General features: G+C 55.0%; 2 protein-coding genes and 1 long non-coding RNA gene across 12 annotated transcripts in view; 1 reads left to right on the top strand and 2 right to left on the bottom strand.

The window, feature by feature from the left end:
• Kcnk17 (potassium two pore domain channel subfamily K member 17) overlaps nt 1-17,717 on the bottom strand; it is a 23,993-nt gene extending 6,276 nt beyond the window's left edge. The window contains exons 1-5 of one of the 10 annotated variants that reach the window (XM_074082269.1): nt 17,204-17,717; nt 14,503-14,617; nt 9,365-9,525; nt 8,906-9,127; nt 4,217-4,410 (exon numbers count right to left, since the gene is read on the bottom strand). In XM_074082269.1, coding sequence (XP_073938370.1) covers nt 8,909-9,127; nt 9,365-9,525; nt 14,503-14,617; nt 17,204-17,440 — 732 coding nt within the window. In that variant the 5' untranslated portion in view covers nt 17,441-17,717 and the 3' untranslated portion in view covers nt 4,217-4,410; nt 8,906-8,908. The other 9 variants (XM_020186328.2, XM_074082267.1, XM_074082268.1 and 6 more) reach the window with 9 other exon arrangements.
• On the top strand, nt 17,218-23,974 carry LOC141425637 (uncharacterized). The gene is made up of 2 exons (XR_012450650.1): nt 17,218-17,344; nt 20,282-23,974. It is a non-coding gene; the product is annotated as an uncharacterized lncRNA (long non-coding RNA).
• On the bottom strand, nt 18,144-24,758 carry Kcnk16 (potassium two pore domain channel subfamily K member 16). The gene is made up of 5 exons (XM_020186332.2): nt 24,523-24,758; nt 21,867-21,981; nt 20,735-20,901; nt 19,679-19,844; nt 18,144-19,431 (listed from the first exon to the last, which is right to left on the bottom strand). The coding sequence occupies exons 1-5, from the start codon at nt 24,733-24,735 to the stop codon at nt 19,208-19,210; spliced, it is 885 nt and encodes a 294-aa protein (XP_020041921.2). The 5' UTR covers nt 24,736-24,758; the 3' UTR covers nt 18,144-19,207.

Below are 24,758 nucleotides of genomic sequence, written 5' to 3'. Positions count from 1 at the left end.
TCCAGCACAGCAGCTGCTCTGGGAAGGGGTCACCTGGACAGATACCATGTTCCTTAAACAAGGAGCTCAGCCATTGCTAAAACCAGGGCTGAAGAAGGGTGATATATATAGTTGATCCCCCTTATCGTCCAAGACCCCCAGGGGCAGCTGAAACTGCAGATAGTACTGACTACTGTATACAAGCACTGAGGTGGGTAGCATATACAGTGTGGGTCCTGAGTAAAGAGGTGATTCACGTCCCAGGTGGGTCAGAGAGGAAGGTCAAAGGGCAGGCAGGTCTTGGAGGACTTCTTGGAGGAAGGGGTACTGATAAGCCTCATAAACGGCTTGATGAAAGGGATGAACAAAGGAGCTTGAGTCCAAGAAGAGGAGAAAGGGAGGGTGACAAATATTTGTGAGCTCAATTACGTACCAGATATAACATGGCTCCTTTTCATGTGTCACCCACAACCCACGCTTATCAAAACAATCATGGGGTTGGTATAAAGATTTTGTTTTGTAGGTGAGGCAGGCCTAAGGCTCAGAGAGGTTATGCAACTTCTCAAATGTTGCACAGCAGGCATAGAGTCAGGATTTAGACTCACATCTGCCTGAGTTCAGGGAAGAACAAAAGAGGTAAAAGTTGGTTTAAACAGATGTGAGGGAAAAAAAGGAAAAAAAAGATTTGGAGGCTGATCAAGAGGGTCTGATTCCAGTGCCAGGTGGGGTGAGGGGCTCATCAGTAGCTGTGGGAATGGAGTCAGGATGATTTTGTTCTGGCATTCTGGACAGTGGTGGCACAGGAGGTGTCCGGCTCTGGTTGGTTATCTGCCACCAGGCCTTGGGGTCCCTGACAGGTTGGCCTGTGATTGGAGGGGTGCTGGGAATCTTGTGTGGAGACCCTGGGGAGGGTGGGGAGGCCTTGGGGACAGAGGTGGCTGTCTCCTTGGCTCAAGGGTGATTTTAGTTGCAGAGAAGCTTTGACCAGCTGAGGGCACGGGAGGGCAGGAGACATGGGACCCAGCCCTGTGTTTGGGGACAGGGATGGAAGTACAGCAGCTGGAGGCAAGGAAGCAGCAAGCAGCGGTGTGGATGGGTGGGGACCAGCACTGTGCAGCTTGGGGAGGGCGGAGGTCAGGGCAGCACACTCCAGGCCTGGAGCCCAGGGTGGGGACCGGGTGAGGTAAGGCCCAGGGGAAATGGGGACGGGGCAGTCTCAACATTGATTTTGCTCTGCCCCAGAGGTCCTCTGGCTTCCACTGAGCCAAGTCCTTCTGTGGTCTGGCTCCCAGCATGAATGGACACCCCGGCCAGCCCGCCCTTCAGCATGGAGACCACGTCAGGGGGCAGGGATGGGGCAGAGGGCCTGGGGGACTTTGTGGAGCTCTCCCTTCTCTGTCCTCTGGGTGTGTGAGTGAGTGAGTGAGCAAGTGTGTGTTGTGCATGCTTGAAAGACAGAGAGAGAGAGAGAGAGAGAGAGAGAAAGAGAGAGAAACTACTTGGATTCAAACACTGAAGCCAGCCCCTAAGGACTGGGTGGGGTGGGTTGGGGAACTGCCGGCCCAGACCCAGCCAAGGCCCAGGGAGCAGAATGGTAAGACAGACTCCCTGGGGCCGGTACCTCTTTCACAGAGGGGAAAAGACGGAGAGGAGTGTCACAACCATGAAAGAGAGCCTCCTGGACTCTTCCACCAGAAACTGGCCAGGGCAACCCACCTGAGCGCCCATAGGGCCGACAGGTGCTTTTGGTCCTAACATCCATTCAAGATGATCCTTTCCCCAACTGAAAATAGCAGTCAACATAACAGTTCTTGCTGGGCATGGTGGGTGCTCAGGCCTGTAATCCAAGCTACTCTCGAGGTAGAAAACAGAGTTCAAGGCCAGCCCTGGCAAAAAGTTCGAGGGCCCTCATCTTAACCAGTGGTTTGGTGTGATGGTTGTACGCTGGTCATCACCAGCTGTGTGAGGAAGCTCTCAGTCCAGGCTGGAATGGGTATAAAGCTAGACCCTTAAAAAATAACCAAAACACACAAAAAAGCTTGGGGGAGTGGCTCAAGTGGAGCCACTAGGGTGGAGCACCACCCTAGCCAAGTGTGAGTCCCTGAATTCAACTCCTGGTACCACCACCATCAAAAAAAGATTCTTTCCTCATAGAGATGATGGGAAAAACAAATGGCTTAGAACAAGAGACTAGAATAGTGCCAGATACAAAATAAGCATCCAACAAACGTTAAGAAATAGTAGAAGTGGGTTTGGTGGCGCACGTCTGTAATTTCAGCCAGTAGGGAGACTGAGGTAGGAGGTTCTCTAGAGCCCAGGAGTTCAAGACCAACCTGGGCTACATACATAGTGAGCCACAAAGCAGGGTGACTGGTGAAGGGACAGGAGACAGAAGTCTTCCTGGGGGCCTATCTCAGGGGCAGCAATGGCCGTCCTGGCCCGTGTTTACACACTTAAGCACACACTTCCCGCTCTCTGCCTGGAGGATTCCCTGTGAGTCATGTGTGACTAGACCCTCATCCTGGCCAGGCGTGATGCTATCAGGCTGGGAGCCCTCCGAGGGCTGGGTCCAAGCCTGCATCATGTCACTGCTTGCTCAGCCCAGCCGCCTGGCTGGCTGGAGGGGGGTCAGTGAAGGCGCCACGTAAAACAGTGATCTGCAGAGCATCTGCTCCTTTCGTCCTCCTCCACCAGCCTGGCCTGGCGGGGGACACTGACAGCTGAGGCTTGTGCCTGTCCCTGGGTGACACACGTTTACTCCTCCAGTCCTGGGAGATCTCATCTCCTTGTCACAGAGGAGAAACTGATGCAAGAGATGCCCAGGGTCACAGAGCTGGTGAGCAGCAGGACGAGGAAGCCCACCCAGGCAGGCAGGCTCCAAATCTGACCCCTTGATGGCCTTGCTTGGAGGGCCTCTTCTCTTTCCTCCTCCAGGCCTCATCTGAGGCTGAGAGGACGGGATGACTTGGCCCCTCTGCAGTTAACTGTCACCATCATCCCACTTCCTGCCTCTGTGTGCAAAGGCCTTGCTGTCCTTTTTAGCTGGTGACTTCTGTCCTGGATCCCATGCTCTGTTCTGGTGCCTTTCCCACCTCCAGACCCCTCAAGGTGGCTCCTCACCCCACTCTCCTACTCCCCTCCACCACCCCTTCCTACTTTCAGGATTTGGGTGGCAAGCTCCCAGGGACTCTCCTCATTGGCTGTAAAACAGAAATCTGCAAGGAACTGGCCAGGCAGAAGCCTCCTCCAGAGCTCTCTCCATGGCCCCCAGGTTGGGTGTGGGTGGAGGCAAAGGGTGTGTGGTGGTGGTGATGGTGGGGGACAGAGGCTCTGGTTCAGGGGAGCTGGGCATAAAGGCTAGAGCTGAGACCCCAGTGGCCATCCCCACCTCCTGGCCTGTCCCTGTCCAAGCACTGAGTTGGCAATCTCTTCCTCCCCCTCTACTTCCCCTGTCTGGTCGAGGGGCCTCAGGAAGGGGACCTGGGCCTGCTGTTTATTCTCTGGTGTTGTCCCTGGGTCTGTCTGACCTTGTTCTACTTAGGGGCAAATGACATGGTGCAAGCAGGATGGTGTGACACCTCACTGCTACCTTTCCCAAAAGGCGGTCCTAACCCAGTTCCTGGAGGCCTGAGGCTGAGGGTCTGTGCACAGAGGGGCCTCATGGAGCCCCTGGGTCCGAATGATGCTCCCTATAGGATGGGTAGAGGGAGTTATAGGTGCCCTGGGGAACCCTCAATGGCTGGCTGTACTACAGGGGATCCTAGCTGGGGTTGGGGACATGGGCGTGCATGCATGGGTGTGGTGACCTCTCTTGCTTTGGTGGCAGCCCTGTGTGAGAGACAAAAATATTCGGGGCAAGACTCTCTGCCAACTATGGCTGTGGCCCGCTAAGGGGGAGGAGTGGCAGGAGGAGTCTGTTGGCCTGCAGGTATAGCAAGGATCCAGCAGCCTACTGGGGACCAGCCCTGAGTTTATGCAGAGGGCCTGAGGGAGTAGAGGCTGGCAATCCAGCCCTCTGTCCACTCCCTTCTTCAGGCCTGGGCAAACTCACCTGGTGAGGGGGCGAGGGGGCGAGGGGGCGGCCTTATTACTGAGAAGGAAGACTCAACAAGTACAGAGTATCCTCACCCTCAGGGTGGCCTCTCTTCATGTAGGCTCCACTCTCAGATGCTGCATTTGTCTATGGGTGTGTGTGTGTCAGTTAGAATTAGGTTTGGTTGTAACAGAAGCACCCAAATAAGAGTCTTAAAGCAGACATTTATTTGTCTCTCACATAAATGAAGTTGAGCAGGATTCAGTCCAGGTTTGTTATGATAGTTCTGTGATCATTAGAAGTCCAGGCTCTTCCTGCTACTATTGCCACCAGTCTCAATCATGGTCTCTACTTCATGTTGCAATGTGGCTGCCAGAGCTGCAGCCACCATGTTGACACTACAGCCAGATAGAGGAAGGAAGGAATAGGAGAAGAGAGGCATGTTCCATCCCAAAAGTCAGATCCTGTAAGTCACACAAGATGCTTCTCCGTACATCTGATTGGATGGAATTGAATCATACAGCTGTACCTAGCCTTGAGGGAAGTCAGAGAATGTAGTCTGGGTGGTCATGTGCTAAGCTTAAAATCAGAGGTCTTATTACTGAGAAGGAAGACTCAACACATACAGAGTATCCTCACCCTCAGCTGTCCTTGTCACTGCATGCAACCTTAACAGAGGGCTCCAGACGCTGTGCGACTCCCCCAGACCTCGGTGGGTAGGAGCCTAGCTATGGGGAGAGGGCCTCTGGCTCCCCGTCTGGGCCCTGCCTCCAGCTTTGACCCTTGGCGTCCCCCTTGGCGCTGTGGTGGGAGCGGGAACATACCCTCCCCGGGGTCTCCATCAGGGAGAGGATAAGTTTGATGATCAGGGCCAGCCATGCCATCCCAAAGAGGATCCAGAGAGACACGATGTTCTTGTACCACAGTGGGTACCTCCGGGAGGGGTCCATCCCTGGGGAAAGGCAAGGTCAGAGGATGGAGGCCTGTGGGAGTCTGGACTGAACCCTTAAATAGAACCTGGGCCACCTGAGGGCTCAGTGTGACAGAACATGGGAAGTCCAGGCTGGCCAGAGACTCCCGCCCGGCCTTGTCATCATCCTAGGGTTCCAGGAAGCCTGCCAGGATTGGCACTTTGGGTTGGAAGCTAAGTTTCCCCGGTGTTTCTGAGGACTGGTCTGTTCTTTATTCTGATGGTTCTCACTGTGTGGTCCTCAGACAAGGACCCCTTCTGCCACTTGCCCAATCGGAGCCGTGGGGGGATGGGCCTCGCAATCTATAGTTTAACAGCTTCCAGGAGCTTCTGATGCCTGCTCTGTTGCCTGCCTGTCTCTGAGTTTGGTTTCTATCAGAAAGGGGAAGCTTGCTGGAACCAGGAGACTTGGGAAGGACAACGGAGTCACCAGAGAACATGTCCCATCTCAGTCCTCAGTAGCTGTGACCTCCACCTGTCCTGCATCCTTCACCTGGGGAAAGGGACTGTGATAGCCTCCCTTGGCTGTAGGGTGAAGTCTTAGAACCTTCCTCCAGGCCCTCACCTGATTCTCCAGCACTCCTCTTCCTTTGCTATTCTGGTCTTTCTCCCATTTCTCCATCTAGCATCCTTCCTGCCTCAGGGCCTTTGCACCAGCTGTCCCCTCAGCTCTGAAAGCTCTTCATTTCCAATTTCTCTTGGCTGGTTAACTTTCCCTTATCCTTAGAGCTCAGCTCAGACGTCTCTCCCTAGTGAACAGGGTAACTCCTCACTGGTTCTCACACCTTCGAGCTTTTGGCTGGAGGACTTGCTTCCTCTCTGTGGCTCCTTTAGGATCTGCTTTGACTGCTTTAGGATCACGTGGGCTAATGCAGCTTACAAGCTCATAATGGTGCCAGGCACAGAACAGACCCAAGACCTGCGTCTGGCTCACGGTTTAGTCACCCTGGAACGTCCCAACACACTTGGTCCTAGGGAAGTGATGGCCGAGGGAAGGGACAGATGGAGTCACTGTGAGGCGCAGCTGGCTCTTGTCAGGTTCCTGCTTTCGAACTTAATACCCCAGCCTGGATTTGCTTCCTGAGCATCTGTCTTGCTTCCCTCATCAGACTGGGATCACTCCCAGGCTGGGGCTCTCTTAGCTCCTTGGTGGCCTTTCATCTCTGCTCCCTGTCCCCCCACCCTCTCTGTTTGCTCCCCACACTGTCCTGCTGGCCCTAAGTCAGATCCTGATCGGTTTCTTGGACCCCAGGGCCCAGGCTGGAGTCCGGAGCTGACCCGGCTGCCACAGGTGCTGGGATTGGGTTAGGCTGATTCGGTTATGACCCAATTCCGCTGCTGTCCCAAATGAGATCAGGGCCGAGCAGTTCCCTGCCTGGCCTCCGCCGGCTCTGCTCTGGCAGCAGAGGGGAGAAGGCGTTTTCCTTCCCTTTGATTTCATTTTTGAGCTGAAATCAGAAGTGCCGGGAGAGCTGGCAGCTGGCGAGACGCTTGACTGAGCTGTAAATGCAATTGTGTGGCCACAGGAGCAGCAGGCAGCTGGAACCTGGGGCTGCCCTGGCCACAGCTTTCATGACACAGGGATGATGACACCCAGTGGCCAGGTGGTGGACCTCAGAATTTACATCCAAGAAGGGAGAGCTGAGGTTGGGGGAAAAGAGGGGGAAGATTCCAGAATAGGTCTGGTGTGGGGAGCCCTGCATTAAGAGTCAACCCTAGATTTGCCCTGACTTGCCTGCTCAGAGGCCTTAATCAACTTCCTGCCCATCAGTGGGCCTCAGTTTCTCCATCTGCATAAGGAAACCCTTGCAGATGAAGCAGCTGGGGCTCTCAGGGAAGTCACCACGCCATCAGGAGGCACCAAATGACCCAGAAGGGAGTCCAACACATAGGAAACCGGGGCTGTGGAGGGAGAGCTCCGCCCCACAGCTCCTCTGGGTTTAGAGGAGATTCAGACTAGGTCCCCGACGGCAGGGTGTTTTGGTGGCCGGGGCTCTGGAAATTGGCTCTTTCTCCCAGAGTGTGGCTTTTAGGGCAGCTGGCCCCTGGCTAGCCCCTCACCCCTGCATATGCAGGTGGGTGACGTCTCTGCTCCTTCTTGACTTGCAGATCAAGAGCTGTCCCTGGCCCCCTGCCCTGTCCTTGCTCTCCACCAGGGGGCGAGGAGGCCTCACAGAGATCCCAGGCCACCCCCACCCGGGGCTGGGCTACGAATGGATGGTCGCAGTGGGAAGAGAGGGCCCAGAGGAGAGAGAAGCAGGGGGCTGGGTCACCTGTGGGGCCCTAGTCAACCTAGATGTGGATTCTGGACTCCATCCTAAGACTATGGGAAAACCATGACGCTTTTCAGAAAAGCCAGGCAGGTGATGTGATGTCATTTCGCCCCTAGCCTTTGTAGGTTTTAAGAATATTTTTCAGATAGGCTCTTGGGTTTCTCTATCTATGCCTCCTGCATGGATGGGATTACAGGCACCACTATTCCTGGCCCATTGGTCTAGATGGCGGGGGGGAGTCTCACTAACTTTTTGCCTAGTTGATCTCTGCCTCTTGAGTAGCTGGGATTTTTTTTTTTTTTTTTTTACAGATGTGCACAAGTATGCCCGGCCTCATTTATAAATTTTAAAGGTCATAAGAGCCAGGGGGGTGGGAGAGGAAAGATAGAGGTGGCACAACTCCATGGGCGCCATCTTTTTTATGCTCTGTGTGACTGGCAATCCTTTTAGGGTTGTGCAGTACCCAACCTGTGCAGCCGTACACAACAAACAGTCCTGCCTGGCCTAGGAGAATGGCAATGGTAATAAAGGAAGGGAAGACAGATCCAAGAATGATTCTCTGAGCTGTGAGGAGGTAGGTGTGGCCCTCAAGGCTGCAGGGCTCAGCTCTCCTTAGACACAACCCACTTGGAAGAGACCTTCCCAAAGAATTTCCTTCCTGAGCCATAGCCCAGCTCCTAGGATGGGGGACGCCAGCAGGGGCAGCAGTAATAAGCGCACTAGACTCTTATTCCTGGGGAGGAGAGGTGGGACAGGGGGCCTTGCACCCAGAGGCTAGAAGACCCCCTAGCCTTAGCAACCACCTAGATCCCTCTCTTTACAGGCAGGAAGGACCTGAGAGGGACTTGCAAGACTCTTGGGAAGAGGATGAGCTCTGGAGCCAAACAGCTTAGAATTTGTGTCTCACTGTGCAACCTCTGGCAGATGGCTTTGCCTCTCTGAGCTTCAGCTTCCTCCTCTGTAAAATGGGATGACAGCCGTTACTCTGAGTTGTAGCTGACTGAGCAGCTTGTCACCTTATTAGGACCTCCTCTCAATATGCCAGCCTGAGTTCTGTCACTGAAGGAGGGGAGGGCAGTCCTCCTCTTGCACCTTTAGGCCACAGGATCTGTGGGAAGGTACAGAGCCTCTGGAGGCCAGCATGGTGTCGGTAGCCATTGTTCACGTGGGGGCCTTCAGGATGAGAGGATACAGAGCTTGTTCAGCTGCCTAGACTGTCCCTTCACTGCCGCCTGCTGGGCACTTGCCTCAGTTCTGTCCTCTAAGGCCAGTGGCCTCTGGTGGTGCTGCTCTGGCCTGTGGTGTGTGGTGACCGCTGATCTGAGCCCCTTGGCTCTTTTTTGAAGCTCTTATTTAGACTGTGGACAGTTTTCAGTTGGGGGCTGGGGGACACTGGGATTTCATGAGTTCCCAACCTGGAGCTGTGGGGCCAATGGCATCCTCTGGGACAAAGGGAGGCAGATAGGAAAGGGAGGCCAGGGCTGAGCTTCCCTGAGCAGAGGACGACTCCATGCCAGGCAAGATGGGCAGGAGGGCCCTTAGCTCCCCACCCCACAAAGGGGCCCAGCTGACACCCCCTGCATGTGGAGGCTGGGAGGGAGGTGGAGGCACTGAGTCCCCCCCACTGCCCTCTGCTGCCTGGACACTCACCGATCACGAAGTCACCGAAGCCCACGGTGCTGAGGGTGACGAAGGCAAAGTAGAAGCTCTCCAGGTAGCTCCAGCCTTCCATGTGGGAGAAGAGCAGCGGGGGCAGCAGCAGGAAGAGCAGGAGGCCCGAGAGGAGCGTGCCAGAGCCCGCCAGCCACCGGGCCTTGGCTGGGTCCTGGGTGCGCAAAGTGTCTGCCCTGTGGCCTCTGCCTGGAGAGCCCCCTGCCTCAGGAAGAAGGGGGTGCCCGGGGGCCCTATTGAGTGTTCCCCAGGTTTCTTGCTAAGAGCCTGGGCCTTTGGTGCCCCGTGTCCTTCCTGTCCCCCACCACAAAGATGCTATTGTGGGTGGTGGCCCCCAATCCTACCACATTCCCACCTGATGCTTCCCCTCCCCCTCACGCATTCCCACCACAGCCCTCCTAGAAATCTCCCACCATTCCCTGGCCAGCAGCCCCTCACCTGCCGGCCGCCCCCCAGCCTGTGGGCACAGCGGTGGACTCCCTGCAGCATGAAGTCTCCTAGTCGGTTCAGCACCACCAGGTTGAGAGGGATCCCCACCAGAGCAAAGAAGATGCAGAAGAGGCGGGCCGCTACGGTCTGGGGGCTCAGATTGCCATAGCCTGTGGAGAGAGGGGTGTTTCAGGAGACCCTTCCAGTTGCCCTGCCCCTCATACCACAGTCCCTTCCCGGGCCTCATTCTGGGGACTTGACTTTCACACCCACCCTCCCCGTGGGAACCATGCCTGCACTTGGAAGAGAGGCCACAGGGGCTTGGCAGGTGCGTGAGCTTGTAGCCTTGACTTGGGGGTTTCACCCCTCTCCTTTTCCTCCCTCCAGGGTGGGCAGACAACTCTGGAGAGGCTTGGGGGGCTGAGCATGGACTCCATCGGAGGCCCCTGAAAGGGTCCACTGTACTACCAAGCTGCAGCCAGGTGGCCTCTACCAGCCATCCTGGGTGGGGAAGGAGGCTGTGTCCCTGGCCCACCGGCACTCCTTCTTCAGGGGACCTTTGCTCTGGGCTCTCCTGGGCTGACCCCCTGAACCTTTTCCATCCCCTGCTCCTCTCACAGGCGTCAGATCCACAAGCCAAAGGCCTGCCGAGCTGTCCCTCCTTTTTTGCCTCTCATGTACTTTTCCCCATCCTTGACACAGATACTGCTGCCTTGATACCTGAGTCCCAGAGAACCCAGACTGACCCACCAGTGCCTCCTAAACCCAGGGGGGCTGAGCAGTGACAGCCATCATCAGCTGACCTGGGGAAGGTGGAAATTGGGGCCTCTGGTCATGAGGATAAGGGAAGGGGGAGGCCAGGGGAGGACAGGATGTTCACATAAGGGTCCCACCATCCAACGTTCTTTGTCCCTCCACCTATGTCTCTACCCTTCTTTTTTAATTTTTAGTTCAATTAAAAAACTTTTTTGAGAGAATGGCATCTGCTGGGGATGTTACCTAAGTGGTACGGCAAATGCAAGGTCCTGAGTTCAAACCCCAGTGTTACCCCCCCAAAAAAAAGGTAAGACAACAGGATCTCACTGTGCTGTCCAGGCTGGCCCCAAACTCTCCTGGGCTCAAGCAATCCTCTCACCTCAGCCTCCCCAGTAGCTGGGACTACAGGCATGAGATACAGTACCCAGCTTTGTCTCTACCCTTCACAAATCACCACCGTCACGTCTCTCTAAACTGCACGTCCTCACCCAGGGTATAACCATTGGTTTTCGTGTCTGCTGAGGAAAGATGGAACTCTCAACCAGCCCATCTCTAAGCCTCCACTGGGGCCTCCACCTTCCAAGTTCTGGTCATGCACCTGCCATCTGGGCCCCTCAGGCCCTCTTGGCCACCTCGGGGCCTTTGAACATGACAGGTTCCACCTTCATGCCTACCTACCTATTAGATGGCCCTACAGTCCCTCCTCTTCAGTGGAGGCCTCCTCTTCCAGGACACCCCCAGGCTCTGCCTAGGCTTTGAGGACAACTGTACCGGGTGAGGATGCTGTTTCCACGCCTGCCTCCCCAGCACAGGACAGTTACATCTTTGTATTCTTAGCACAGCACAGGACCTGACTCCTCTCCAATGCAAGTGTGTCGGATGAGAACAAGAGGGAAGGGACGGGCGGGGAAATGCATGAATGGATGTGGACGATGACTCCCTTCCTGCTCCGAGCCATTGGCTGACCTTCCGGAGGCTAGCACCTCCCGGGTCCTGCCCTCACCCAAACAGCATTGAAACTGGGCGTTTAATTCCCCCACCTCACTGAAGGGTCCTGGGAGAGCCCAGAGCAGGACAAGCCCAGGGCACAGAGGCCGACGTACTTCCTAGGTTTGAATCCCAGTGCTGCCCCTTGCAGCCTGGGGGCCTTGGTCCCAACCTTTTTGAGCCTACTCCTCATCTGAAAAATGGATGTTGACATCCATGCACAGAGGATGAAATGAGGCAGCGGTGACATGTGGAGACGGGAGCGTGAGTCCTGAAGCATCTAGCATATACACAAGGGGCGAAATACTTGTTTGTTGAATGAGTGGATGGTTGATTGAACTTCACGGAGGCTTCCGGCCTGAGGATGTGGCACAAGTGGTAGAGCAGAGGCCTCCTTTTGAACCCCACCTCTCTTTCTCTCTTGGTCTTTTTTGGTCCCCTCTCTAAAGGAGGGAGTTTTTCAAGCCTCTGGGAGAGGCTGACCTCTCAGCGTCCATCCACTTCTGTCTGCCTCTGCACCTATCCTCTTCCTTTTTTAGCTAGGACTCCCCAAGTCCATCCTTGGTCCCTGGGTTCTTTCTATTCTGTTCTCACCAGTGGGATTCCAGCCCTGGGAGACCCCTGGAGGCCACAGCTTTCCAAGAGTGACCTTGAATGGGCCTTTCTCTTCCCCATCATGCTGGTCACGCCTCAGGTCAGCAAAATGAGTGGATACCAATGAAGCCTTCGTCTGGGTGTTGAACACTGGGTGAGTGGTCACAACCCCATCCAAGTCACCTCTCCCTTCAACATGTCTCCTGTCACCTCTTTACCTTTCTAAGAGTCCTGGGCATCCTTCCAGGACCCTACAAAGCCCTCTATGAGTTCTTCATTAGTCTCTCTATACCCAGTCCCCATTTTCAATCCTCTCCAGTCACCTGGACCTCCTTACTTATTCCCCAAACACACCGGTTCACACTCCCACCTCAGGGCTTTGCACTTGCTGGCTGATGGTTGTTTCCTCAGCTATCTATATAACTTGCTCCCTTCTTTTGTTCATGTCTCTGCTTTAATGTTACTGTATCAGTGAGTCCTTCAATAGCCACCTTGTAGGCAGGTCTTATCGCTATGAGACCCCCCACAACTGGCTTTACTGGTCTCTAAGCACCTCCTGCCACCTGGTCCTTATCTATGTATCTGTTTGTCTGTTGGTGTCCTCTCACCCTAGAATGCCAGCTCCTCAAGGACAAAGACTTGCTAGCCATGGCTACTACTGGATCCTCAGCATCCAGAACAGAGGCTGCCCCACACTGGGCACTCTGCTTATTTGTTGAATGAATGGTGGACAAATGGGTGCACAGGTGAGCAAGCCAAGAATGCAGCTTACAGGTGGTATGTGATTTCAAGGCCCAGGCCTGCCGTATTGGCTCAGAGGTATCCATGCACCTGTCAATTTTAGGGCTGCATAATGGGGTTGCTGGGAGGCATGGCCCCTTCCTTCCTTGTGCCTTCTTCCTTCCCCCTCTCCGTGTGTATGAGCAAGTGCATGCGTGTCTGCATTCAGAATCATGGAACTGAGAGCTCCCCCACTGTTCCCTGGAAGGCTCTGTCCTTGTTTACAATGGCTGTCCCATCTAGGACATCCTCCAGAGGGACTCATGATGGGAAAGACAGTGTAGTCTCCCAGGGGGGTTCAAATTCAAACTCTGCTGCTCACTGGCTTTATGACCCTGGGGGAAGTCACACAACTCTCTGAGCCTCAGTTTCCTTGTCTGTAACATGAAAATAAGACCCATCCTTGGAGACTTCCCTGTGGACAAGATGAGATCTCAGCAGAGAAAACGTTCAGCAGTGTCTTGGACAGGGGACATCAGGTGTGTCCTACTGTGCCATATGTTGAGGGTAAGGTCCCCTCCTCTACCCTCACCCTCAGAATTGGCTGGGCAGAACCGAGTGGACAGCAAGCAGTGGAATAGTCCAGAAAAGGAACCTAGGGCTGGCACTCTGAGTTTAGTGGGCCAAAGTCACCTGCCAGGGCAAAGTGGACGGGACCTGCGTCTGAGAGGCTTAGCCCATGGTGGCTGGGCTTCAAGGTCTCCCTCTGCTATGGCATTCTTCAACAGCATAGTATTCGTTGAGTGCTACTGTCTGCTGGCCTCATACCGGCCTGAGTGCAAAGATGGATAACCACTGTCCTGGCCAGTCCTTCAGGAGCTCAGGGTCAGGGAGTCTGAGAGGCCTTCCACGTTTGGTTTAAAACTACTCGGAGGCTATACAGAGAGATTCCTAGCATTGCTTTCGTGTACAAATGTGTTACAACCCAGGTTGATTCATCTCTAACTGATCTTTACGCTGGTTCCTGATCCCCTTCTGTATAGCTGTCCTTATCTCAACTAGCAAAAATGCTACCATTGCTTATTTCTACTCTTCAACGGAACTGCAGAAAAGTGCAGAACAGGTTCTGCCTGGAAGGGAGCGGGGAGAGAGGGAGAGGGTGGGGGCGGGGGGCAGGAGGGAGAAATGACCTAAACAATGTATGCACAGGGGAATAAATGAATAGTCAAGAAAACAAAACAACAACAACAAAAAACAAAAAACAAAAAACAAAAACCCCAAAACAAAACAAAACAAAAAACCAGCTCCTCGGAGGGAGAACAGTCACAGAGCGGGTTCTGGCTGGCCAGGCGCTGGAGGCAGTAGCTGGAGTCACGGTTGGTGTGAGGCTGCCACCTGGTGGTAAGTCCTATGTCATGCAGGGCTGTGGTCCAGCCCTGGGGCAGAGGGCACTAAGCGGCTGTCTTGCATTTTTCCTGGGATTCAGAACTTCGGGGATCTAGCGTTTCTCTTTCTCTATGCAACAGATCCAAGTGCCCTTCCTGGACAAGTCCCACCTCAGCTTCGCTAGCCCAGGTGTCCCCAAAAAGGAGGGAGGACAGGGACCCAGAAGATGGGGATGGGAATGAGGAGCACTGGTGAGCTGACCGGTGCTCCCCAGTCTCCTCCCCAGGCTGAGCACAGCGTGCTTAAGGCTCTTTCTTTGGATCTCTGCGCCTTCTTTCTTCCTAACCTTCCTTCACCTCCCACTCCCACCTCTGGGGCTTAGTGTTGACTGGGCTTAGCCTGGAGGAGATCAGGACACTTACAGTGCCCAGAGGCACAGGGACTTTCAGTTCCCTGAAAGGCTGTATGAGGACAATGTTCCCCGGGGCAACAAGTCTCAAGCTTGGACATGCTAACAACCTCCTGGGGATGTGGTGAAATGCAGAAATGGAGTCAGGGGACCCAAGGCTGACTCAGGTACTTGTGCTATTCTGGAAGGTGTGACACCCTGGGCAGCCCTTCCAAAGGCCACCAGTCCCACAGTCCCCCAAGGAGAGACTGCCCTCCCCAGCCCAGCCCCTCCCCCAACCCCACACTGCCCTTACCGATGGTGGTGATGGTGGACACAGAAAAGAAGAAGGAGCCCATGAACTCCCAGCGCCCCATGCTGGTGGTGTTGTCCAGGAGGTGGGCCCCATCTTTGTATGCCTGGATGATGTCCTGAGGGAGAGCTGCAGTGACTAACAGGCTCTGGGAGCCCTGCACCCAAACGCTCCTCCCCCCCTCCACTCATGCATAGTTTCCATAGTTTCTCTTTAGTCCCAGCCTGTCCTCAAGTGGGACAGAGGTGAATTACATTAACTCTGACATGGTATGATCAGTGCTGCTTTGGGAATTAAGGAGGCAGGGCAGCTGCCTCAGTTTCTTTATCTGTAAAATGGGAATACTAACAGTAGCTACTTCATACAGTTGCTGTGAGGGTTGAATGATGACTTAGAACAGAATCTGGCCCTTGGTCAAGGTCAGTGGTTTCTATCATTACATTACAAGGAATATTACATTGTAGGAACACAGAGAAGAAAGGTGTAGGGCCGGAAGGCTCCACGGAGAAAGTGATATTTTAGTTTTAGCTGGGTTTCCCCAGAGAGTCAGGTAGGATTGCTGCTGGTGGAAGGACATTTGGGTAGATGGGACAACAGGAGTAGAGGCTGAGCAGTTAGACCATGCCTGAGACAGAGAATCGAAATTGAGAGATGCCTGGGGCTGGGCTGGGGCTGGTTCTGGCATACCGGGGATAGAGTGGCAGGCTTCATCCAAAGTCACTGAGCAAAGCAGAGGCAGGCTCAGGTTTGTGGGCTCCATGGCAGCTGGAAGTATAGAAGGGCTTCTCAGGAAGGGAGGGCTTTGCAGGGGTGAGTGATGGAGAGGGTCTGGTCCAAATCCTGGCACAGTGCAGTCCATGAGGACAGACAGAAGTCCAGGTCCTTGGCCCCATTTGGTGTGGGTAGTGAGGGAGGCACCCCAGCAGACTATAAGGGTTTGTGGATGGGGCAGGCAGTGATAGATTTAGAACAGGGAGGGCGTGGCTGTGAAGAGGGAGGCTTGCTCTTGGCCTTGAAGAAGCTGAGACACTGTGTGCACATGTCCACCTGTCTTGTTGGAGGGAGGAATAAGGAATAAGGATGTGATGGGCTGAATGTCCAGGAGGGCTCAGGAAGGGGGTGAGCTGGGGGAGAAGCAGGAAGGGGTTGAAGAGCAAGGCTCAGAGACAAGAGTCTGGGACTTTGGCATTCATAGGGTCACAATGAAGCCGCATCCATGGTGGTCAAAGCCTTGGCTCTTGGCTGTGCAGCCTTGCAGCCATAGTTGACCTCTCTGAGCCTCAGTTCATTTCTAAAAGGGGACGGTACTAACAGGACCTACCCAGGAGGGAGCTGAGAATCAAACAAATGAGGAAGGGGGCTGGGCAGGGCAAGTGACAAGGGGAGGGTTGTCAGACAGCCTCAGCACAAGGCAGGCAGACAACTGAATTTGCTGATGTTTGTAAGTGTGGGGTAGAGGAACCAATTTCAGTCCTTAGCAGGACATCGTCCATAGCTGCAGATCCTGTCCGATCACCAGTCCAAGCATTCAGAATTCCACCTCCACTCAACGCTAGGGCCTTTCCCACCCATCCTGCACAATTTCTTGCTTCCCTTTGGGATGTGGCTTCTGACTGGGGTCTCCAGGGCACAGGGCCTGCTCTGCTCCCTGAAGGAGTCACTGGGATGGTAGGATGAGATGTCTGGACTGGGGTGCTATGGTCTAGACTCCTGCCCTGGGCTCTCCCAGGAAGAATGGGAGTATGAAATAAATAGACATGAAGTGTGACATTAATGCCATTAATGCAGCCACCAAATTGAGTAGCTACCAACCTGGGGGCCGTGGCACAGTAAGAGGTGACCTCCATCAGTCTGGGAGGCTCTGCCAAGAAGAACCATTCCCTGCTGTGTCCTCATCCTCAGAGAAGCCTCTGCCCTCTGTGACTTCTGCATCTTTCTGCTCCTGACTCCCACCCCTCCTTCCCAGCACAGGCAGCTCAGCCCTCAGTGTCCATAGACTCCAAGAGACACAACCCTGCATCTACCCTTTTTCTCCAAACTGGTGCTGTGCGCTTCTTCCCCCTCTTCCCCTTGCATCTGCCCCAGACAAGCATGCCTTGGCCCCATGCCACCCATCCTCCAGGACAAGCAGGCCCTGCCTATCCCTGTCTCCACAAGTTCCCACCCTTCTGGCTCATTATTAGACATGGGTCACATCCCTTGGGGCCCTGACTCCCCAAAGCACATGTTTACACTGACTCTCTCTTTGCAAAAAGGTACGTGTGCCCTTCCAACCCTCGCCCACCGGCCAGTGTGACACACTCAGCTCTATGCGGCTCTGTGCGACCTGCCCTCCAGCTTGCAGCGGACCAAATACTTCCGACCCCAGTACCACCGGATCGGGATGGCCCTGCTGGCTTGTGACCCGGGTAAGCAGCCCTCTGTGGCCCTAGTTCCCAGACCACGTATTTGTCTCTGGACAGGATCAGTTAGTCAGACCCTGTCGCTCCTAATGGAGGACTCAGAGTACGCCCAATGCGGTGGTCTCGGTAGAGCTGGCTCCAGCCCAAGTCTGGGGTGCCCACCACGGCCAAGCGCGCACCGAGTGGTGCCTGCGCGTCTGTCCCTTCCACCTCTTTTGGGCTTAATACTCCATGCGGTTCCCGTCCCCTGGGTCCGTGCCCCCGGCGCTCCCCTGCCCCAGCCGCTCCCGCTCGTCCCTGACCCGGATCAGCAGGTCCAGCGCCGGGCGGTCCAGACACGTGAAGTTCTCCAACAGCTCCCACTTGTCGCGCTGGAAGCTGCGGCCGAAGTCCTGAGCCGCGCGGCCCTCCAGCGCCTGGAAGACCCCGGCGCCCAGCACCAGGTAAGCCAGGTAGGCGAGCAGCAGAAGCCCGGTGCCCGGCGCCCAGCAGCCCCGAGCCCTGCACTCGGGCGCCGCGCCAGCCCGCAGTGGGCACATAGCGAGAGGCCACCCCGGACAGGAACTGCGGCAGAAAGGAAGGGCCAGGAGCTCTGCTCACCCCTGCTCTAAGCAAATGCCTGCCGGTGGCCAGTTTCCCCACTGGGGAAGAGTGTTGCGGGGTTGGGGACGGTCCTGCTGGCCCCACCAGGATCCAATCCCAGGACAAAATGAGGCTCCCAGCCTTGGCGTGTGGCCCCGCCTCACGTGTGTGTGTGGAGGGTCCTGCCCTGGATCTAGGTCAGAGAGGAGAAGGCTTCTGGGTAACCGCAGACAGGGGAGGGGAGGGAAGGGCCCAGAGCCTACCCCAACTCCACCTCCACCCCATCCCCCAGCATTTCCCCGGGGTAGATGAGGTGAAAGAGTCCTGGAAACCGCACTGAGGAAAAGAAAGCAGAAGCCAACTTTATTGTCTCAGGGCTCCTGCCTAAGTGCTTGAACTTGCTGCCTGCAAGCTCAAAGAAGAGCCCCCCCCCCACCCCGCTGCTTACCACTTGTCTGTGAGCTTGGGAGGCAAGAAGACCTGGAGGGGGCCTGGTGGTCCCGGCTGTATAAAGAGTTCACAAGGTTCTGCAGTTCCCCAGTCCTCTCCTGGGAGTGGGGTGAGGGGAGGGCAGCACTGCTGGATTCCTCTGCTGCTGTGGACCCCTCCCTGAAGCTCCATCCAGCGCCTCCTCTGCTCCACAGCCCCACTCCTGTGCCATCAGCCCCCACCCAGCCACTTAGGGGCCTGCTTATTGTTGGGGTGGTGGGAGAGGTAGTGGCCAAAATTTCCAGTCCTTGGTGAGATCGGGCATTGGGATGGACTGAATGGTCCAATCTCTTCTGTCTTCTGGCTTTTCATGTTGCAATCCCTGGAGAAAGGCCAGTTCCCATGGGTGAGTTCCCATGAGAGGCCAGGCTGCCACGGAGCTTATTTCTTGTTAGGTTCCTGGAATCTGCTGGCCCTCTAGCTTCTCAGGATTGCCTGGAAAGACTTTTAAGAAGACAGGAGCCCAGGAGGGAGTGAGTCAGGGGAGGTCATGTCCAGGAAAGTGGTAGGTCACCCAAGACACCTTAAGCTTTGTGCAAGGACAGTTTTGGGCTCTAGGCAAGGGGAGCCAGCCAGCTTTGAGAGGCAGCTTTCCTGCCCCTCAGCTTCAAGCTTCCTGGGGGCAGCTTCCTGTTTCCATTAAGGTTGTTCTGCAGTGTCTGCCTAGTGGCCCTCTTTCTGCTAGTCATTCCTAGCAGACCCTTGGGCACTGTGTTGGAGGCTGCCTCTCCATGTGTCTGGTCCTCTTAGACTAAAGGCACAGAGGGGGCAGGAATGTGCACTGTTGTACCTCTAGAGCCTGGCATGGTGCCTGGCACATAGTGGGGGTTTGGGGGTACATGTCGTGCACCTATCAAATGAGGCAAAAATCACGTCAGCCTTTGCTTGCTGTCTGTCTAAGGTCTCCTGGGGGGTTTGTGGGGACGGCATTGGAGATCTGGTCACATGATCAATATGGGGTTTGACTTTTCCAGATCCCCTTTGGGGGGCAGAGGCTGGAGCCCTGGGACTAGGGCTCACGTCTCCATTTACACACATCTTTGATCCTGTCTCTGCCTCTCTCCTCAGTTATTTTGGGGGGCACACCTGTCTTCTTTCTCTCTCTGTTCAGCTGCTGACCAGCCCTGGCCGGGAAGGGAGTAGGTTGGAGGAGGAAGAAGCAGGGCAGGGATTCCTGAGGACAGATGGCATAGGCTAAGGGTAGGTGGGGGACTTCTGAGCCACTAGGGGCCTTCTCATGCAGAGATGGGGATTTTCTGAGGTCTGGGGAGCCCCTTGGAATCAGGGGCTTCTCTGTCTTTGAGGCTGAGGCCCCTACAGGACAGCTGGAGCTGGGAGCTCCTGTGCAGAAGCAGGGGACCCAGGGACAGGATCAGTGCCAGCCAGGCGAGCCCCAGCAGGATCCAGATGGCTGCCAGGCTCCGGTACACTGAGATGTAATGCTTGCTGGGGTCTGTACCTGTCAAGGAAGTGGACAGCAGATGTCTGAGGGCACAGCTACCCCCCAGGTTAAGTAAAGGTCCCCACCAACCAGGATGCTCTCCCACTGGTCTTCATAGCATTGTAGATCAGCAGTGGAGGTCCTGGGGAAATGGTGATGGGTCCCAGACCAGAGGATTTGGAGGATGTTGCTGAGAAGTCCCCAGTAGCCTCAGACATACCCCAGTGAGTCCCCATCCCGAGATACCTGACTATCTTATTCTTACCGACAACGTAGTCCCCAAAGCCGATGGTGCTGAGAGTGATGAAGGCAAAGTAAAAGCCCTCCCTGAAGCTCCAGCCCTCCACGTGGCTGAAGAGCATGGGTGGGAAGATGAGAATGACCAGTGTCCCCAGGGTCAGGAACAGAGCCAGGCCCAGTACCTGCAGTAGCTGGGAGAGAGGGTGAATAGCCCTGAGTCTACCGGGAAGTCCCCGGGATCACATGGTGGGAGGTCTGGGGAAACTTGGGAGTGGGGCTGGGCCAGATCTAGGTCTCTCCCTACCCTGCGGATCTTTGGGTAGGGGCTGCATCCAAGGGCATGGGACCTGGCCCAGGCCAGGGAAGATTCGGGTACAGGAGTGTGTTAGAGGGTCAAGGAGGGATATGAAGACCCCTTCGAGCATGAGGGTCACACTTGAACAGACTCCCTGGGACACAGATCTGGGATAAGACTGTCACTGAACTGTACCAGATCCCTCCACAACACTGCCTTTCATTGGTGTGGGGGGGGGGTGTCGTGGAGGTGGGCTCTGGGTGCGTGCTAGGTGGCTTGGATCTCCTTCCTCCCTCATGCCCTCCCTCCCTTCCTTCTTTTCTTTCTTGACAGGGTCTCACTATGCAGCACAGGCTGGCCTAAAATCCACACTCTTTCTGCTTCAGCCTCTCAAATGCTAGAATTACAGATGTGTACCATCATGCCTGGCTCTGGAGCCTGTTCTGGACCACATGAAAGTATGTTGGATGGCGGGGATGCACTACCCAGATTCTCCGTCACAGGAGATCTGTTGGCCAGTGCTCAGCTCTGTCAGGGTGTAAACCATTCAGTTGCAGAGACCCCTTCAGCCTCCCGAGCTTCACTGCAACGACCACTGCGCTGCACAGCGCTTTGAGGCTACAACTTGTCTACCCTGCATCACAATTACACTTCTTCTGCCAGGTCCTGCAGCTGAACCTTCTCTCCTGGAGGTGTCTGTAGGGTAGGAGTCTACACCCAGCCCTGCACAGCCGAGTCTACCTCAGCACCTGCAACAGTGGGGCAGGAAGGGAGAGAAAGCTCTACCTGGGATCGCCTTGGCTGGTCCTCCCACCTCTCCAGAAAGGCCAGGTGGGCACGCAGCCCTATGCCCAGGTGGTTGAGGAAGACCACATTGAGCGGGATGCCCATCAAGGCGTAGAAGACGCAGAAGACCTGCCCTGCTTCTGTGCTGGGTGCCAGGTTCCCATACCCTGCAAGGGGAGAGGGTGTACAGCTATGGAGGAAGAGAGAGCTCAGAACTGCCTCCCACTAGCCCCCTAGACTCTAACAGAGGTCTGTTTCTGCCATCACTGGAAGAGGATGGACACTGCTATTCTTATGAACACTCATACCACCCTCTGCTAGAATGGTCTCTGTAGAAATCCTACTTGTCTTTGAAGGCCCATTTCCGATGGTACCTGCCTCCACAAAGTTCTGACTGTTACCTTCTGCCTTACTACTGGGCGTGATTCCTTGTGGTGTTTTGTCATTCCTATCTAATTACTCACTCATATTGTATTATTATACACAATCCTTATATACTTGTAGTATATTCTTGTACTTATCCTCTTTACTGGATTGGAAGCCCTTCGAGGGCCAAGTCTGGGTCCAATCCAAGTTTTTACCCTTCCACCTCCACTCTGTCACTCTTCCTGGAATGTCAAGGAAAGTGTGTGGAGCTGGACTTACTGAATGGATGGGTTTTCTGGCTGAGGGATATAGCAGATGCTGCTGCTGGCCTATCTCTGGGACATCCGGGATGTTGCCTGCAGCTTTGGTGGACGGTCTCTGTACACAAATGACTTCTCGGGCCCCAGGAGTATGCTTGGTCTGTGGGCAGGTCACAATGCTTGACAGTTAATACATGAGGACCTGTTCTCTACTAACCAAGGCTGGAGTTGATAGATCTATAGACCTTCATTCTCACTCTTTGTGGGGCTGTTCTGAGGTGGGCTTTACTTAACCCAGCAGAGGGCCCCAAGTGGGGCGAGCCCAGTCACCCATGCCAGCACCCTTCTTGTGAGTACAAATTTGATCGCCTTCCTCTTTGTCTCCATTGCCTATTTCCCTATCTGTGTCTCCTGCATCATCTCCACATCCTCATATCAACATCTATCTTGGCGAGCCCAGGCTAAGACAGAGCCCTGGGGAGGCCCTGATATCCCATGCCCTTTACCTATGGTGGTGATGACCGTACTAGCAAAGAAGAAGCTGCTGCCGAAGTCCCAGTTGCTAGGGTTGGTGGAGTTGCCTTTGGGGTTCACGCCTTTTACCCAGGCTTCCATGATGACCTGCGGAGGAGTGGTACAGTGGAGGAAGAAGGACTGACGATCACTGGCAAGCTTTCGACAGGGTGCTTTCATGTCATTTGATAGTATTGTTTCCATTTCACAGAAAAGGACATGAAGGCTCAGAGTGGCTAAGTGACTTGCCCAAGGTCACCAGACTCCAAGATCAGTGCCTGTTCCCCTGGCCAGTGCTGACTACGGTGTGGGCTGTAAGCAAGGACTGGTGGAGGGCCATGATACCTAAGGTGGGGTGTAGGTAGGAGATGCTGATGGTGGTCAGGAGGATGCATGCAAATAGGTTGTTAGAGCAAGGGGGAGACTTCAGGTTGGATGCTCCTGGAAAGGTTTTTTTGGGGAACATGGGGTCTGGGGACTATTTGGAAATACGAGGGCTTCCTTCCTGTGCTGGTGGCGAGTGTGTGTGTCGGGGGTGGATGTTGAGAGACAGAGAGGTCTGTTCTCTGAGCAGCCAGGGGAGCCGCAGCCTTGCTCTTTGCTGCCCTCTAGTGAGCCCTGGTCCATGTGGGCACGAGAAAGTCCATCAGGCCAGCAAAGGTTGTGTGTGGGAGTGTGCATGTGTGCACCCTTAGCATGTGTGGTGTGCTGAATGCATGTGCACTGTTTGTTGCACATGAGTGCATGTTTTGTGTGTGTTTCTAGAATCAAAGCCCTGGCTGGGTGCCTCTAATTCTAGCTCTAATCCTGGCTCACTCCTCTAATCCTAGCTACTCAGGCAGAGATCAAGAGGATCATGGTTTGAAGCCAGCCTAGGAAAATAATCCGAAAGACCCTATCTAGAAAAAGCCCATCACACACACACACACACACACACACACACAAAGTAAATTGGAACCAGAGCCCTTGCAGACTCAAGCCTAGGTCCCTCCCTAGGGCAGCAGCCATATCACCTGGCAGAGCCCTAAAGGCAGGGGAGGCTGTTGGGGAGCGTGGAAGCTGCAGTCTCCCTTTCCTGTGGGAACTACTTCCTGTTGGCTGGGTGAGAGGATTCCGGCCAGGGTGGGGTGATACTGGTGGGCTGGGCCAGCCTTGATGTCTTCAGTCACAGGCTGTCTGCTTCTCCTCACTTTGACAGGAACTGGCCTCTTAAGACGTGGGTGTTGACCTCCCTCTCTTTCCCACACCCCAGAGAGGTCACAGACATTTCCAAATGTACTCCCTCCCTGGAGACCCTCACCTGCCTGAGGGTTCTGAGTTTGGGTTGGGTGGCTGTGAGTGGCCTTGGCGTCCTCTTTTCTAAGACCCACAGGTGGTGGAGAAAGGGATGGATGCAAGCTCTGGGGCCTAGGCAAGCCTGTTTCCTCATGGAGTTGGTTTTCATACTGTTTAGTGGGGACGGGTGTTTTCCCAGAACCCTTCCCAGCATTCATCTGTCTCCCAGATCCACTTCCCCTGACAAGTAAGGGTCTCTCCCAAGGCTGAGGACTCTGGGGACAGGGATTTCTTATCTTCCCTGGGGAGGCTTGCAGGGGGCAGGGCTCAGGCTACAGTCAGGCCTATGGCTACCCTCATTCTCATTTACAGAGCTAGTCGGAGCCCAGCTCCCAGGACTGCCCACTTCCCACTCCTGGCTTCACGTCCTGCCCAGGACGGAGGGAGGAGGGGGTTTCAGGGTCTCCCAGGCTCCAACTTACTCCTGGGGTGTTGGGAGTCTCCTGAAGCTTTCTAAACCCTGATGTGAGGACTGTGGCCCTAACTTTAACCAACTCTGCCTGCCCCAGAAAGTCCTCTCTGCCCACCCAGCCTATGTCTCATCTTGTAGGTCAGCTGCCCTCAGCATCCTCTGGTGGACCCCCAGGGGTTCCAGAGACACCTGCATTTCTGACAAGTCCTTAGCTGATGCTAGGCTGTATCCTTTCCCTAGTACAGGTGCTAATTTGCATGGTTCAGCTCCAGGCAGCGGACTGTACCCTGTCCTTACTGCTTAAGCCACACTGTAATTGCTCAATAAATGCAACTTGTCATTGTGCTGATCTTCTGCTGGGCCTGTTCCTTTGCAGTTTCTTGTCACTTTCACACACCTGGTCTCATATGCATCCATCTGCCCCCTTAACACCTGGTTCTGAGTGAGGCAGAAGGGACCCAGGCAGGGGGCAAGAGCCCTCAGTGGGAGGCCATCATGGTGACCACTCCTGACCTTCATCTGCATCTCTGCCCAGGGACATGAGCTGGGAGCAGCAGCAGCCCTGGAAGTGAGGCAGGGGAAGTACGGAAGTGTGGGAAAAGTCAGTTTGGACAGTGTTAACACTCACAGGTCGCTTTGGTGCAGCAAGTGACAGCTCAGAGAGTGCTTTCAGTGGCTACAGCACAGATAGGCTTCGTCTCCTCACCTTCCTCATGAGGACGTTGGGTCCAGAGTGGTTACACTTAACCACTTAACTTGCTCAGGGTCACACAGTGATCTAGTTATAGATCTGGGGTCAGCATCCAGGATGAGTAGCCCCTGGGCAGTGGCGCTGCACCTGCCACAGGAGCCCCCTCACATTCCCCTTCCCACACTGTACACCCCTCTTCCCCCCACTTCACCTGCACAAACTGCTCCAGGGCCTTCTGGTCCAGGCAGGTGTAATTCTCCAAGAAGCGCAGCTTCTCCAGCTGAAACTGGTCCCTGGACTGAGCCTCTGCCTGCTTCTCCAGCAGGTGGAAGACGGCGGCCCCGAGCAGCAGGTAGCAGACATAGGCTAGCAGCAATGGCAGCACCCGGCCACTCCAGCAGCTGCACAGCCCAGTGCGGGGCATGGTGTTGCTCAGACCCTGCCGGG

The sequence above is a fragment of the Castor canadensis genome, chromosome 8, assembly GCF_047511655.1.
Source record: "Castor canadensis chromosome 8, mCasCan1.hap1v2, whole genome shotgun sequence".
NCBI classification, from domain to species: Eukaryota; Metazoa; Chordata; class Mammalia; order Rodentia; family Castoridae; genus Castor; species Castor canadensis.
The sequence above is the reverse complement of the archived record's forward strand: the minus strand, read 5'-3'. Positions and strand labels throughout refer to the sequence as shown.